Here is a 17,506-nt window from a genome sequence, read left to right on the forward strand (position 1 = left end):
GGAGGCTTGGTTCATACTTCTCCTTTTGTGTATTTTACCTCGGAAGAGAACCTTCATCCTCCATTCTTTACTTTCCTCTTATATTTCAAGGAAGTTTTTCCATTTGCACTTGGGTGAGGTGGGTTTTAAATGAATAGCACACAGTAAATGTGCTTTGCAAGACATGCTAATGTTTTTTAAAAGCCTATGGTGATAAAGTTAACTAAGATGCTTATATAGAATATAAATGTCTGTTATCTAGTAGAAAACTTGCTCAATCCATCTCTAATTTGTCATGTTTATGCTTTTGTTAAGAGTTTCCTAACTTCTGAAGGCAAAGAAAGTGACATCCAAGAAGTAAAATCTCTCTTAAATAAGGTAAAAAGTTATTTGCCTGAAGCAAGCGTTAACCAACTTAGTAGCTGGGTGAGAGATCAAGAAGAAGAATTACAAAGAATAACCTCTGAATGTCAAAAGCAAGAAAAGAAACTGCGTGCTTCTATGCAACAGCTACTTAGGTAGGGAGCTAAAATTAATTCCCAGCAGCTTACTTAAAAAGTTCTTGAACATCTGCAATGAAAAGTAAATAACCCTCGTTTTCATTAAAAATCATGTGTTACTGGGGAATCTGCTGATATTTTCTTCTGTTTTATTTAACTTTTCCTTCAGTTTTCTTAAGAAAAAAGAGATCATGAAGATCCTGATTCATCAATGTGTTTGATTATATGCTTAAAACTCATGAAAGGGTCAGCTGAAATCAGTGAGGCTACTCACATGCTTAGTTATTTATGTGCTTGAATACTTTACAGAATCAGGGCCAATATTATTTCACATCTGTTGCAGTGAAATTTTACTGTCTGTATTTTTAGTAATTATAGATATAATACTTCTCACTTATCAGATAATACATTTTTGTGTTTGTTGTTTCTTTAGACTTCAAGAAGACAACAATGGCTTGAAAGAATGGCTCACTATTCAGGAAGAAAAAGTTCTGGAGAGTAAAAATGAGAAGATAAAACTAGAACACTTTTACCAAATGCTTATAAAGCAGAGGTAGCCTTGTCTCTGGGGAGGGAGGTGGGTAATTTGTAGCTTTCTTGACTCCTCTCCATTGTAGTAGATACGATTTATTCATGCATTGTATTTTCCAGAGAATCGTTTGACTCCCTTTCTCAACTGGCAAATTCATTGAGGGACTCTGGGTTTACCAAAGATGAAACAGTCTCCGAATCCAGTCATCTCATTAGTAGGTATGAGGAACTATGGACAAGTGTAAGTGAAATTCTTGGACCTACTCAGACTTTTTCCATGGAGGGGCGGAATTTTGAAGCACTTGCACAGAAAATGTCATCTTGGATAAACAGACTTAAAGAGTCAGTTATTGGCTTGAATTCACTGGAAGACAAGTTGCCCCTGGAAGAAAGAATACATCAAATAAAGGTATTGCAGCACGCTTACTAAATGGATTTTGACAGCTAAGGGTAATATACTGGAAATATATCATGTACTAATTTCATTAGACCCATCCTTTCTCATTGGTAATTACAGTGCATAACTAAGCATGTGGTTGTGTGGTTAATTAAACACAGTGGGGCAGCATAGAACTCTGACTATGGGGAAGAGTGGATTATAATGACTTTATGCCCTCCCAATCCTGGCTGTTCCACAAACTGGTGAGATCTTCAGCAGAGGACCTGTATAAATTGTATAGCAGCTTTCCCAGTCTGCTTGTTGGCTGTGGTGCTGCCTGGAACATTGGCACTACAGCATTCTGTGGGCCCTCACGTGTTCCAGCAGTCCCATCTGTAGCATGTCATCTGTGCTAAGGTTTGTAAGAGCACCTCACTGGGTGAGCCTTATAGTTATCATAGGCAATGCCTAGGATGGGCAAATCCTCCCCCAGCTGGAAAAGGGACTTTATGGTGCTCTAGCCTTTTCACATGGAAAAAGGGGGTGGCAGTGTGTGTGAGGGGCTCACTCATAGGATATGAGGCAAATGTTTTGCTTTGTGTTATCAGGCTGAGATTGATGTTTTGTTTTTCTATATACCATAGGAACATTGGGTAATGTGTGTATTTAAAAATCTTAGGAACTTTTTGGAATGCTAAAGTTTAAACTGGATTGTTCATCTACTTATTGATGTCAATCATACAGAACATGGAAGCTTTAATTGTATTTGGTCCATGACAATAGACTAAGAATAAAATGTTCTGCAGGCAGTACACTCTGTTAGAATAACTACAAGTGAATGAATGAAACATATTACATGTTCTACTTTTGCTCTTTTTATTTTGCAGGAAATAATTTTCCTCAAAGATGAGGGAGATGCTAAAATGCAAAACATCATAGCTCTGGGGAAAATCTTAATGAATACTGAGAGAGCCAAGGACTGTGCCATTCAGCAGGCTATTTCTGATCTCCAAAATCAGTGGGAGTGCACTGTTGATTTAGCCACTGAATATCTCAGGTAATGTGGATCTTACAAAGTGATCAGTGCAGTAGCATGACCCTCTGGCTATCAATTCCTCTGCCTCTTTGCATTATATAGAGCTTCTATGCTCTTTGTTTATGGAGGACAAAAAATAACAGTGCACAATGGGACATACTGTGGCTTTAAGTTATTGGCCAATATGACAAGGTATGAAGCAAAACATCAGAAGCCCCAGGAGGGGTTTTGGCCAGCTCAGACTCAGTATTCCTTTGGGGTCTGATGATGGGGCTGCCAGTGCAGAGAGTAAGTCCACCCTTAGAATAGCCCTGGACAGCGCTAGCTCAGTGTCTGCTGTGCTCCCCTTGAGATAGATGATCCATGTGCCCTCTGCATGCACACATCCAGAGCCAGCCATGATCTGGCCTCATGCAGGTTTACATGGTGTCAGGATCAGTCTTATGATTTAAAGAAATCTGTTATCTTATTAACTGTACAAGTGTTTTTAAAGACCCTGTGGTGGTGTGACTGCTTACTCTGCGGCCAGGGCTGCTCCTGCAGTCCACTCCTAATGATTTCTCCTTCAAATGACTCCTTAGATTTCACATCCTGTTCTGAGGTTAAAAATACCCTTGCTTGGTGTCTGGGTTTAGTCACAGAAAATACCTCAGTTACAATGAATGTGCCCCCCACCCTGCAGCAAACATATCTCTGCCTGCTGCCAGGCTTCTTTGCCTGGAGAGCCTTCGCACTCTTTCCTTGCTTTCCCAGCGTATCTCCTGCCTCAGCAGACTACTCGCAGACCTTTCTGCCTGCTGTCTTCATCCCAGCTCTTGCTGGAGCCAACAAAGCACTACAGATTGAATTTCTCTTGTCTGGAACTCATCTGGCAATGTCCGTAATCCAGCGTGATTTTAGTTAGCTGGATGACCACTTATTGTGGGTGTGGTCAACTTTCCCGTGATGCCATAAAGTTTGTTTACAGCCACCAGTCCTGGCTGTCAGAGTTCTGTGCTCTTATTTAGTTCTAATTTACCCCCTAAATGTCTTCTGAGAGCCCAGTGAGAAGTGGAAGTGTCACAATGCTGCTAGGCAATGTCGACCTCCCATGGTCTGGCAAATTCTTGTGTCTAGCACCGATCAGATCTTGAGGGCACCAGATTAGAGAGGTTCAACCTGTAGTGGTCTCTGTGCTCTCTGAGCACCCCTGCTTCATACAGTCACCTGCTGCCTTTTATCCCACTCAGCTGAGGCTCCTTCTGTAATCCTGTCTGAGCCCCAGGCACTCTGAACCATGGGGCAAATCACCCGGTTTGGAAACCAGTTCTAGTTCTGTGAGAGCACACCCACCAACAGGGGAGGGCAAAGGAGACAGTTGCCTCAGGGCCTGGTGTTTCAAAGTGGCCTGGTGCTCCTGCCGCTGCTGCTGCTTCCGCAGTGGTGGTGTCACAAGCTCGGGACCCCTATGAAACACCGTAGCAGAGCTGCTGCACCACTCTACACAGCTCTGAAGGAATTGGGGGGAAGGCCCAGCACTGTGATCTGAGCAGCACAAGGGGATGTCTGCGCTTGGCCCCACCCCTTACAGGGTCATGGAGCTCGGTCCCCCTCCCACCTTTCCCCAGGGCCCACAGTAGCTCTGAGCTCCGCTGTGTGAGAAATTGTTCTTGTTCTTGTTCTTAAATGAGTTGAAACGTGTTGTATTTGTCTGACCATGCTGGAAGAAAGCAGGGCATGGATGTGGTTTAATTATGCTGCATCCTTATTCATTTGTAATATCCAGGCATGCCAGGCAACAAGTTGTAGAGTGCAGGGAGAAGGAGGGTATAATCCTGCTGATCCAGATTTAGAAACCCCACTCCTGCTCCTCGGTCCCGTAAAAGGAAGTCAGGAAAAGGCAGAGAGAATCAGCTCCCCACTGATGAGATGGAGTTCCCAGCTTCCCTTACTCAGCTCCCGTAAGGGATGCTTCAAGACCAGTGCTGGTGAAGATTGCCTCTCTGTAGTTGCATGGGGTGTAAATACATTTCCACTCTTCCAATGAGTAAGAAGGGCAAGGCAGTGACTTGGACTTGGTGCCAAGTGCATCGTGCCCTTCCCTTTAAGCTTTCCTCTTCCTTTCCCCCCTGTTGCAAAGAGTCGTTAAAAGAGCAATATCACTCAGACAAGGGTTGCAGTGAGTACATTTGAAGAACAGGACTTTTCTGGGTTCCATTCTCTATTTTATATTAAATTTAAAAGGTTTTCCTGGTTATATATGCTTAACTAAGAGCAGAATTTGATTCTTTTTGGCTGTCTACACGACAAAAATAACTTTGAAGTTGCTTACTTTGAAGTACAACTTCGAAGTTGAGGATCTACACACACCCTACTTCCAAGTTAAACTTCAAAGTAGGGCACTACTCCATTCCCAGAAATGGAGTAAAGACTTTGAAGTACAAGAAAATGTGTGTACACTCTCCGCTGGCTACTTCGATGTAGTGCCTAACTTCAAAGTTATTTCCTAGCGTGTATGTGATTTGTTTTGTAGATGGATGACTAAATCTCTTATTTTGCACAAGTTTAACTGCCTACAGGCAGACTTGAACCTGAGACCTTTGGAGCTTAGTGTAAGTGTCCCTACAGCTTGAGCTAAAAGCCAGCTGCCTTTCAACTTAGGCTGTAGAGGACACTCATTCTTTCTCAGTGAAGTGATCTAGGTGCCACTTCAGGGGACAGTTAGCCACTCATACTCTGTGTCTACACATGCCTCTGCCTTTCAAAAGGGATATGCTAATGAGCAGGTTCGAAATATGCTAATGAGGCACTGTAATGAAGCAAAGTATACACATCATGAGCAGCAAGTCTCAGATTCTAGCAACTATGTTTTTGCAAGCTCGGATTTAAAAGGTACATAAGGGATTTTAATTCTCAACTGCCATTGAAATGCAGTGAGATTTGGATGGGTAATTTACAACTCAAAGTATAAACCTCATGATTATCATTGTATCTAATGATTTAATGTCTGCAGTTTCATATTTTTAAAAAAAATACAAAATCTTTGAATTCTGTTAATATCTTTTTCCCATTTTTTTAAGCCACCAAGACCAGATTCAGCTTCAACTCAAACTATACATGCAAAGCAAAGATGATTTGCGATTGGTGCTGACTGAACTGAAGCAGCAGCAGCCAAAACTAGGTTTTGATGTTCAGACTGGATTGCAGGAGAAACAAGCTCACTTAACAAACTACATAAAACTCCTGCAAAAAGCAGAACATTTAATGTTCTTATTACATGAATTGAAAAGCCAAGGAGAGTTCCTAAAAGAGGGCAATGAGGAATCCTGCTTCATGGAAGAATCGTGGTTAGAACTAAAATATCTGCATGAAAGTCTACTGTGCCACTTGCAGGTTAGAATCATGCCATATTTCCATATTATAGTATTAGAATATGCAATTATTTAAAGTTCTCATTATTTGCTTGTTATCTTATTGAGCTGTCAGATTAGACTGTTATGTTACAAAGTGAGGACACTCTGAAGTGGACTTCTTTACTAGTTTCCTGTAGTGAAATAATTAAGGTAAAAATCTTCTCCACTGGGCAAAGCTGACATAGTTAGTGATGAGTTCCTCTCCAAATTGGTAGGTACAGAATCTTTCCCTGGGTCGGAGTGGAAGGGGGAACCACTTCAAGTTTTGGTTCTCTGCTGCCATGTGCTTTGGCCAGGAGTAAATGATTTCACAAAGTGGGGGGCAGTGAGCATGAACTATCAATAAGCCATAAATCAGAATAGTAGCATTTTGCATCTGTGAGAATAGGCATAAGCAGTGACAAAAGGCAAAGAAGAACACAAGTTATAATTGGAGGTACACATCTAGAGCTGGAAGGGACCTTGGGAGGTCATCTAGTCCAGTCCCCTGCCCTCTTGGCAGGTCCAAGCACCATCCCTGATATATATATTTGCCCTAGTTGCTAAATGGCTTTCTCAAGGATTGAGCTCACAACCACAGGTTTGGTAGGCCACTGCTCAAACTCCTGAGCTATCTCTCCCCCTACTGCAGTTACTACAGAGACATAGCTACTCTAATCTTTGTGGCTGTTATGTCTTCCTCCTTTATGCCCAAGGATGAGGATTGGTTCCATGTAGGTGATGATCCACTGGCTTTGCTTCTTGATCTACCTTGGTGTTCTCCTCCCATCATCCTTTCATATTTAGAAATAAGATGGATCCTCTGAGGATCACAACTGTGCAGTGTGGACTTGTTTCCCACATCCTGTTTATTTTTTGTTTATATTGGCACCCACAATATGATAGAAACTTTCCAGACAGTCAAGAAGGGACAGTCCCTGACTAGAGGAGCTTGTCCAGAGATAGACAAGTGTTTATAGAAAGGAGCATCACAATCAGGGAGTTTCATACAACTTCATTTAAGGCTCCGTTTTTGTACAGTGCAGTGATGGAAGGGATACAACTGACCCAGGGATGGATCTGCCTCTTTGTTTGCCCATGGTGAAGTAAAGTGCCATTTCGTTTAGATGCAAATCACAGGCAATGTTTTTAAATTTCTAAGCTCTTTAATGTCCTAGCAGTGCTGTTTAAATCCTTCTGGAAGCAACCATCCGTATGAGCTGTGTTTTGTATGAGGTGGTACTACACTAAATGTACAAACTGCTTGGCTCCTAGAACTCATCCCAGGCCCTGGAAGGCCACGATCAAGAATACCAAGAGGTCCAGGATGCATTGGGAGCCTTGAGTAGCATGCTGAAGGGACAATCTGAGGAACTTTGTGATTTTACTGATACCTCAGTGGAAGAGACAGCAGCTAGTCATCATCAATTGAAATTGAAGGTATGACACAGGTTTTGGATAGTGTTAATGGAGCCTTGCCTGAGGATGGTAGGGCTTCAAGACAGTAATGTGTTTATAAAGGAAGAGAGTCAATTATATTAATTCTGTCGACTAAACTGGCCCTATTCTCTCCATAATGTAAAGTGTGAGTGATCTAATTTTTATGAATGAAAAGCAGTCGTGTGGCACCTTAGAGACTAACACATTTATTAGGTCATGAGCTTTCGTGGGTAAAACCCACTTTCTCAAATGAATGGAGTAGAAAAACAGAATCCCCTTCCTGCTATATAAACCCTGGATTCTGTTTTTCCATGCCATTCATCTGAAGAAGTGGGTTTTACCTATAAAAGCTCATGACCTAGTATATTTGTTAGTCTCTAAGGTGCTACAGGACTGCCTGTTTGTGAAGCTGCAGATAGTCTCAGGGGGTAGCTGTGTTCATTAGCCTTTTATCATGTAGCTGCATTCCTGACCCTACTCCCTGTGTCCTCAAGGGATTTCTGCTGCTGGCTTCATTGGAAGCAGACTCAGACCCTAGATCAATTAGATTTCTAAAACTCAACTTGTGTTCAGAGAGGTGCAAGGAAGAGTGTGATTCTCAAACATGTGGCTGTTGTGTCTAAACTGGCCATTGTTCTGAATACAGCTCAGGTTGAGACAGACCCAACAACTGCATGAGTCAATCTGAGTATTAAAGACTTATTTTCACAGAATCAGAAATATTATGCTTCAAAGGAATATCGTTGTTGTCACTGAGGCCGTGTCTACACGTGCCCCAAACTTCGAAATGGCCATGCAAATGGCCATTTCAAAGTTTACTAATGAAGCGCTGAAATGCATATTCAGCGCTTCATTAGCCTGCGGGCGGCAGCCGCGCTTCGAAATTGACGCGCCTTGCCGCTGCGCGGCGCGTCCAGACGGGGCTCCTTTTCGAAAGGACGCTGCCTACTTCGAAGTCCCCTTATTCCCATGAGCTGATGGGAATAAGGGGACTTCGAAGTAGGCGGGGTCCTTTCGAAAAGGAGCTCCATCTGGACGTGCCGCGCGGCGGCAAGGCACGTCAATTTCGAAGCACCGTGGCAGCCTGCAGGCTAATGGAGCTCTGAATATGCACTTCAGGGCTTCATTAGTAAACTTCGAAATGGCCATTTGCGTGGCCATTTCGAAGTTTGGGGCACGTGTAGACATAGCCTGAGTGTAGAAAGGTATGGAAGGATGATATACCATCTCAGACCATTGGTCTGTCAAGTCAGGCACCCTGACTCCAACCCTGATGAACTCCTGTTGTCTCAGAAGAAGGTTAACTCCCTCAGGGCTTGTCTATGCTTGCCCCCAGTTTTGAAGGGGACATTTTAATCAAGACGCTGGGAGATTACTAATGAAGTGCTGTGGTGAATATGCAGCACTTCATTAAGTTAATTCTCTCCCTCGGCAACTTCAGTGTGTCAAACATTGAAGTGCTGGCTTGTGTGTAGCCATGGGCACTTTGAAGTAGCAACACTTTGAAGTTGCCACGGGGGCGGGGGGGGGGGGGAGAATTAGCCTAATGAAGAGCTGTGTATTCACCGCAGCACTTCATTAGTAATCTCCCATCACTCTGATTAACATGCCCTGTTTGAAGTTGGGGGCAAGTGTAGGACCAGCCTCACTGTCCCTCTAACAAGTTGTAAAATGAAGTACACAATAGAGGCATGGGGGAAAAGAAGCTTACTTCTTAAACCTTGCCAAATTCAGCGTGTGCCTTAGGACATAAAATTGGATTGTTACATTATTTTGTATAGTTTCAGATTTGTTTCTGATTGCAAAAGCTATCTTGAAAAATCCAGTTGCAGCATTTGACTTTTTGCAGCAGTCTGGTAGGAGTACGTGAATATTTCATGAGTCTGGCTGCATAAGTTGGCCTTCGTAACAAAAGTTAATAATTTTAGTAATTCGCGACGTACAGCTATCATTATTCTTATTACATGCTTAACACTGGGTGAATTGAATGAAAATGCTTTTCAATAAAAAGCTTACTCTTTTTAAAGGAACAAGCACCTCTTAGTCAATCTGAAGACATGTTAAGGAAGTTTTCGGCATTACCAGAATCTGTTGAACAAAACAGCTCTTCATCAGGACAGAAGATTACCAAGGACAAAATGGAAACACTTCAGTGTAAACACAAGTATTTGAAGCAGAGACTTAAAAATGTCAAGCAGATGGGTGAGCATATTCTCAGAGACACTCCAGAATCAAAACATGCTTTCTTCGATGAAATAAGGATGCAGGATAAATCAGATACAATGATAAAGAGAGAGAACCAGGTCTTTTCTGATATTCCTGCTGCTGTTGAAGAGCACAGCAGAAGAGAAGAGCGGCAAGAATGCTGGAAAATAAACAATGTAAGCATGTGTCATAATAGCAATCAGAATGGGAAATTAAAGGCAAAGACACATTAGTGTCTCAGAAGCATGTAACCGATTGTACCTTTTCAGTTTCCTAATAAAATTTTTTATAACTTCTACAAATTATAAACCAAATCATGTAAAAGAACTCTCCAAATCTATTGCTTACATTACACTAGCATGATGCTCACTTTATTTAAAACATGAATTGTCAATTCATGCTTCTAGTTTTTCTCTTCTGTGTAATCAGATGGAATATTTTGGGTCAGGAGTTTCAAGGAGAGGAGGTGCTAAAAGAGAAAACATGCTGTGACCATTCTCTGACAGTAAACCTAACTCACTACTCTTGCAGTAGTTTTATAACAAAATAAGAGAAGTACAGGTTTGTACTTCCTTTGTGTCAGCCTCATGGTTTAAGATTTATTACCTCATTCTGTAGACTATAATTGCTTCACAGGTTAATATTTTTCATTTTAAATTTTTGTTTTTACTGGCTCTCTCAGGCCCAAGGTTTAAATGGAAATGTAGCAGACAAAGAACAACAAAATAATTTGTATTCTGAAGAAAGCAGGTTATTGGCAGAAAGTCCTCTACAGGATTCACATCAAAGCAAGAACACACAAGAGCAAACAGCTCAGGTAATAGAGAAATAAGTTCTAATTAACGGTTAACTCGTGGTAATGTGTGTGCATGCATGTGTGTGGGGGGGGCTCATGAATAAAGGACTAATATCGTGTGTGGAACATAGCGGGACCAGCATTATTATTAGGGAATATAAGGCTTATCTGCTTGTATCTGGAGTTCTTCACCCTTTGTGCAATGTGCCAGGAGGGCAGGTTGGATCAAGGCATGGGCAGAATGTGAAGAGACCACTTGAAGACCCACCATTATCCCTGTTTTTCAGCCCTTGGGTACAGCCGAGGCAGAGAAAAGACTGCCAAAACCATGGCTGTGGAAACCAGAGGTATAGATATCTCTAGAGAAGGAAGGAGGTTCGTGACTATGTCACTAGGATGATGTGCCTTGTCATAGCAATTGTTGCCAGATATTTCGATCTAATGATGTAGATTCCCAGGATTTTGGATTAATGTTGAATTTTTTCATGGCATTTTTGCATGTATCCTTTAATCTTAGCTTTGGTCTTCCTCTTGTTGTCAACCCACATGACAGTTCACTGAAGAGGATTTCTTAGGGAAGACGTTCCTCGCCCATTCTTCTCACATGACCAAACCATCGTAGTCTTCTGCTGTTGAGGATTGCTATGAGGCTGGGTATGCCAGATCTTGACGAGATCTGCATTTGAAACTTTACCTTGCCAGTTGATATTCATAATTCTGTGGAGGCAGCAAAGATGGAAGATGTTCAGTTTTTTCTCCTGGTTCAAGCAGGTGGTCCCTGCCTCAGAAGGAGATAGCAGGATACTCAATACACAATGCCTGGTAGATTAGTAACTTTATTTTCGCTGTCAGTTTAGGATTGTTCCATGCTTGTTTTGTAAGTCTACCAAAAATCGTAGCTGCCTTGCCGATTCTGATGTTCAGTTCTTTGTCCATGGCTAGGTTTGTGGAGACAGTAGATCTGAGGTAACAGAATTGTTGAACAACATCTCATGGGCTGCTATGCAGAATGACACTGGGTCACAGAAGTATACCTTGAGTGAATACAACAGTATTCTTCATGCTTATGTCAAGGGAAAACAACTTGCAGGTTCTGGATAGAGACTCCATCAGTGACTGTGCCAGATTCTAGAGAGAGCCATCTAATCTTGTGTGGAGAAATGCATCGCTCCGTGAGTTTTGAAATGCATGGTTTAGTGGAACTGAGAAGAATGTCGAAGAGAGTAGGGGCAAGAACACACTGTTGTTTGACTCTGCTGTTCATTGCAAATGGTTCTGATGTGGATCTATCATATTGCACTGTTGCTTTCATGTTGTTGTGAGAGGATGTTATCAGCTTGTGTAGGGTCGATGTGCAGCCAGTCTTGGTTAATACTCTGTATAGTCCTGATCTACTAAATGTGCCAAATGCCTTTGTTAAGTCGACAAATGCAATGAATAATGGCTTTCCTTGTTCTCTGCACTTTTCCTGTAGTTGTTGAAGTGACAAAATCATGTCCATTGTTGACCTGCCAGGCTTGAAGCCACATTGCATTTCTGGATAGATTCGATCTGCGAGTTTTTGCAGGTGTTTGAGAATGACACAGGCAAATGCTTTGCCTGTGATGCTCAGAAATGAAGAATACAGAAAAAATCAGGAGAAGCATCATATAGGGATGCAGGTTGTGTCAGGAAAGTGGAGCACAACTTAAGCTGCTTCAGACTACTCCATGTGATGATGAGAAAATGACAAGGGAAATTAATCAAGAGGGGATAATTGTGGTCAAGGCTCTAAGGATCAGCTGAATCATAAAAAAAATACATCTTTAAAGTTTAGTTATGGAGGGAATGAAATCAATACACACTCCATTCAGTTGCACTGATATATGCTCGCCTCGGTGTGTAGGGATTTGTCTCTAGCTCCATGATCATGCAAGTGAGAATTCATCCTATGCACTTGACATACATGTGCATTGATTGTTCATCCAGAATGACACAGGGCCACTGAGGTATACCTTGAGTGAATATAACAGTTTTCTTCATGCTTATGTCAAGGGAAAACAACTTGTAGGTTCTGAATAGAGAATCCATCAGTGACTGTAGCATGTCTTCATTATGAGCGATGAGAGCTGCATCATCTGTGAAGAGGAGTTCCCTCATGAGGACGTCCTGGACCTTAATTTTGGCCTTGAGTTCTTGCCAGGTTGTAGAGAGAGACATCGAATCTTGTGTGGAGAAATGGCTGTCTTTACAACGTGGCAAGACTCAAAGCCAAAACTAAGGTCAAGAAAGTCCTCATAAGGGAACTCTTTTTCACAGATGATGCAGCTCTCATCGCTCATAATGAAGATAAACTACATGCTCCCCTGTAGAGCATGGCTTCAGCATGGGTGGCCGTGGAATGATTTGTTGACAAAGTTGTGTCTCAAGCCATTTGACCCTGGAAATCAGTCTATATCTGTGGAGTTTTTAGTATTTTACCCCACTCACATATATATATTTCAGTTTATAAAAACATGCTCTTTGTGTAGTGTCTAGCCAGATTTAATTTGTATCCACCACTGTACAATAACAAGGACTTGGTTACAGAAATCTGTAGTGATCAAGGGCCGGATTGTGGCTTGTGTTTTGTGCTGGAGCAAAAGAAAAAGGGTGCACAAGTCACTCTGTACTTTCTTGTGCTGGCTATCTATACCCTCCCTCAATAGCATGGGCGTGGATGCAGAGCCTACATGTTCTCCTTCCGTGCTGGGGGATAGAATGGGTCTGTACTGTGCCGAGTCTTGGTTCTGTCTCCTTACACTGTGTCAAGGGCACTGGGCATTTGCTGCAATGACTGTTGGCAGATGGGAAGCTGAGAGGGAGATTGTAACTCTTCCTCTGGGACGGCTCCTGGGGCAGCGCATCAATGCGCTGCACCTTGCGTGGGTTCGTAACCTCACTCGCTAGCCCAAGTTTCATTCAAATTTAAACAAAATGGAGCAGAGCTACCTGTTGAATCTGCTTCCAGAAAATGTCTGACCACACACGGAGGCTTTTTTGACCAATACAAGGTAAGTTTCAGGGCGGGGATCTAAGTTCCCTGTAAGCTGCACAGCCGTACAGCTACCTATTTAGCATTACAGAGGCACTTCAGAAAGCTTCATAGGCCAGGGTCCTGTGGCAGCCAGGACAGTGCTTCCCCTGCCTCTTAACTGCCACCTCGACTGCAATCCTATTTGGCCTTAGCAACTGCCACCCCCATGCAGCTTCGGAAGCCCTGCTTCGATCCTAACTTTGCTGTGGCAGGGGTACTCCAGCCCCCGACTCTGTCTTAGCTGGGTGTGGGGGCCCAGTCCTGATTCTGCTGCAGGATCAGGGATGGGGCCAAAGTGCAGGTGGGCCACAGTGGGGTCATGGTCAGACTGCCGTGGCAGGATCAGGGCTATAGAAGAGCCACACTGGCATGATGAGGGCTGCCACATTTGTTTTCATGCGTCTGTATTTTGGACTCATCCCCACGCTGTTCCAGTGAGCCACAGGCTGAAACTGAGCTTTGAATTTGTAAATCTGCCTGTTAACGAACAAAACATCAGCATGCCCGTCACATTGTCCCCTTCTCCCTAAGGGGCCTATCAGAGACGCCCCAAGGTTTTGGGACCTGGGGAAGTCTCCAGTGGAGGGCTCACTGTTATCTGTTTGTTGGCCCTGTTTATGTTATCACACCCCAAACCTCCCTTCGCTTCCTTAATTTGTGGCTATTTGGGTTATGAAGTCAATGTCTTCATGTACCTTCTGCTGTGCTCACTGGAGTGCAGCTCGGGCAGCGTGGGGCAAAGCACAGCACCAGACCTGAATCTCCAAAGTGCCGTATATTCTGATTTGAGCTGTAACTACTATTTATTTGATTGTATAACAGAAGCATCTTCAATACAGATCCCCAATCCTGGATCAGGACCCAACTGTGCTAAGTAGACTGAGAAAAGGATGCCCTGGCTGTGACAGGGCAGGATCCAGGGCCAGGCCCCCATGGCAAGATGGGGCCCCGGGTCACAGTGGCCCTGACCGCAGCAGGTTGGAGGATGGGCTAGTTTGAGGCTGAGGGTGGGATGGCCCTCTCCTGGCTGTTCCCTGCCCTGCATGGCTCCCTGGTAGAGCATGGCACTAAAGGGGCAGCTGTGTGGCCACACAGCTTGTAAGGAACCTCGATCACAACTCTCTGCCCCTTGCCTGAGCCCCCTCCCACACTAAAAACCCATTGGACCCGCTCTCACCACATGAATTTTGTTATGTACACAGATATGAAGGTAATATGTGGTGCACATCAATCCTGCCATGGGGGCCTGGCCCCCACTCTGCTGTGACCTGGGCAGCCTGGATAGATTTTTTTTTTTTTTTTTTTTTTTTTTTTTTTGAAAACCCTGTTCTTGGTTTGCTTAGCACAGCTCACTCCTGCTCCAGAATTAGGGATCAGTATGTGTCTGATATACACGACATTGGTGCACATAACAAAATGCATTCCATTCCGGGGTGGGAACAATTAGAGGAAGCACTGCTGGGAACCATCCTCTGGGAATATCTTGGCTTATATCCCATAGGATCCTACTCCAGCAGGTGCAGAAGGGCATCAGATAGTCTCAATCTTTTTTGGTTCATAGGAAGAGAAATGTAGAACCTTTTACCATATGTATCCAAGACCCAGACCGGATAGGGTTTTATAGATCAAAACCAACACTGGGACAGGACATTAGTGCATGCCACACATCAAGGAATGTAAAAACTGTAAGTCAGAAAAAAAGCAGCTAATCCATCACTACCCACAAATTTTTTTAAAAAAATTGTTACGACAAAATTACAAGTGTTGCTGCTTCTTGTAAATCATCTTCTATAACATAACCTTTCCCGATGCAACCTTTTACATTTCGTAGTTGCGTTTTCCTCGTTTAATTGTAATTGCAGGGTTCACAACCTTGTCATTTGAAATACTGTAATTATTAGTCAGCATGTCTGATTAAGGCTTTATGATTACTTGTTTCTTTCATTTTCCTAACACCACAAGGAGAAATCCAGTGATATAAAGAACCAAGCATACAGAGAAAATGTACAGCAGTTCCAACAATGGCTGTGCAGAGAGGAGCAAATGCTGAATTCCTTCGCAGCTGAAAAAGAGAGACCATCATCTAAAGAAACAGTTTCCATTCTTGAGGTAACCCAAGATGAACTAATTCAAGTTCCATTCTTAAGCACCTTTGACTCTTAACACTTCGGTTACATAGTCTGCTTGAAGAGCCATTACACAAGGAGAGACAGTAGTTCTCATGTTAAAGTCAATTAATTTTACATGGAATAATTTTTTTATCTCTGTCCCAACGCAGTATATGTTAGGGGATCTTTTCAATAAAGGGTGAGTCATAGACAGTTCACAATGCCACCAAATTAACCCTTATTTTGTAGTGTTTAAGTTTGCTAGGCTGGAGGGTGTTATTTTAGTCTCGGTTCCTCACTCCCTCTCTTTTGTATATTGCTGTGTTTAGTTCATGTAAAACAAACTTCAGGAGAAAAGAGAAAGCATGTTACAAAATGAAATGTGTTATTAGTTCAGTACTAATAGAATGCTCTATTTAAAAAAAAAAAAAGTGGAGGGGAAGAAATAATGCGTAATGACTGAAAGAATAACAAGATAAAATACCAAAAAATGCCTATGCTTCATTATAAACAAGGTTACTAAATTAAAGTTCTCCTATTTCAGAGCTCTACCTAGAGAATAATAGATACAAAACTCTGCAGAGCTACAGCCAATAACCAGGTTTAATATTTGCTCCCTAAAATGTAAATCTGTAGGCAGGTATTCATTCTGAGTAGATGTGCCCAGATTGATTGGTTGGATTTTAGGTCTCCCTTCAGGAATCCTTGTCACTATGCTTTGTAACAATGTTTGCCTGGAACACTCTATCCTGTATGAGCTTCTTAAGAAGGGTGTAAATGGTCTCTGCCATTTGAGGTGGTCAGTGTTGCCTGTAAGCTGCCACACAAGAGAGATTCAGGCACCCCTCAGCTGGTTAATAGAGCACCTACAGCCACTCACAGTGGGCAGCTTGTGTTTCTGTTGGTGGTGCACATCCCCCATGCCGTGGTGCACACATCAAAATTTATTCTGCTCATGGATGGAAAAAATTAGAGGGAACACTGGTGGTGGGTCTGGTTGTGTACAGAGAGAGGATCTGTGGGCTGAGCAGATCTGAGTTAGAAACCCAAGAAGTAGCTATACCTGAAACGAGAGCTTGAACCAAGCTTACCAAGTTTCCTGGTTCTGTTGTTCTGGGGTTTGCTCTCTTATCTACTTTGCTTTCAGTGGCAGTTACCTCAAGCCGATTTTGCTTCCATAACTGAGTGTTCCCCACCAGCATTCTGTATGGCAGTTCTGTTCCCAGTGAGAATCTGAAGTTACACCCTTGCTTCTTCTTGACAGTTCAGATTACACAAATGTCAGAAGGAAACATCCTTTTCCCACTCTATGGTACATACTTTCCCACTATATCTTACTCTTCTATGTTTCTTTGTGAACTGTCATGGGCATATCTGTGCTAGTATAACTTCATGTGTAAGGATGTGGTATGACTCAAAAATACGAGTACAACCTTTTTCACAGTATTTACTGTCAATATGGTTAAATTAAGTGTTTTTTAAAAATGCCATATAAGTTCAGAGAGTTCTTTCTGCAAAGCAATTGATGTTTTTAGAACTTGTGTCACTACCAAGTAACAATTAATTCTCTTTTTTGCTGGTTAGTCACTAAAAGGTAGCTTAAGTGAAGGCCCCAATTTCCTGTGCTTGGTAAGCCAAGATAGAGAGATGTTGCTGAAATCAAGACAGATACTGCCTGAGGATAGTTCCTGGAGAAACTTCAACAGCAATAGTTTTGCTATCAAAGTTGGAAAAAATAAATGAGAAGTTGGAAAAACCCAAACCACTTAGCTGTTAATTAATGACAAATTGATGGGGGATGTAGCCAGTGCTTACTACAGGATACGGATGTTGTTTTGTGTAGCTACTTTTTAAACATATAAGCTGTGTCTACACGTGCACGCTACTTCGAAGTAGCGGCACTAACTTCGAAATAGCGCCCGTCGCGGCTACACGCGTCGGGCGCTATTTCGAAGTTAACTTCGACGTTAGGCGGCGAGACGTCGAAGTCGCTAACCTCATGAGGGGATCGGAATAGCGCCCTACTTCGACGTTCAACGTCGAAGTAGGGACCGTGTAGACGATCCACGTCCCGCAACGTCGAAATTGCTGGGTCCTCCATGGCGG

General features: G+C 42.7%; 1 protein-coding gene across 19 annotated transcripts in view; it reads left to right on the forward strand.

Annotated features, from left to right (window-relative positions):
- The window catches only part of SYNE2 (spectrin repeat containing nuclear envelope protein 2), a 300,242-nt gene that overhangs the window by 120,103 nt on the left and 162,633 nt on the right, over positions 1 to 17,506 (forward strand). For all 19 annotated transcript variants that reach the window (XM_074996338.1, XM_074996337.1, XM_074996346.1 and 16 more), the window contains 9 exons: positions 295 to 497; positions 913 to 1,032; positions 1,131 to 1,419; positions 2,277 to 2,446; positions 5,485 to 5,797; positions 7,072 to 7,236; positions 9,264 to 9,617; positions 10,124 to 10,258; positions 15,255 to 15,401. In XM_074996338.1, coding sequence (XP_074852439.1) covers positions 295 to 497; positions 913 to 1,032; positions 1,131 to 1,419; positions 2,277 to 2,446; positions 5,485 to 5,797; positions 7,072 to 7,236; positions 9,264 to 9,617; positions 10,124 to 10,258; positions 15,255 to 15,401 — 1,896 coding nt within the window. The remainder of the gene's footprint in view (positions 1 to 294; positions 498 to 912; positions 1,033 to 1,130; positions 1,420 to 2,276; positions 2,447 to 5,484; positions 5,798 to 7,071; positions 7,237 to 9,263; positions 9,618 to 10,123; positions 10,259 to 15,254; positions 15,402 to 17,506) is intronic.

The sequence above is a fragment of the Carettochelys insculpta genome, chromosome 6 (assembly GCF_033958435.1).
Source record: "Carettochelys insculpta isolate YL-2023 chromosome 6, ASM3395843v1, whole genome shotgun sequence".
Classification (NCBI taxonomy): Eukaryota; Metazoa; Chordata; order Testudines; family Carettochelyidae; genus Carettochelys; species Carettochelys insculpta.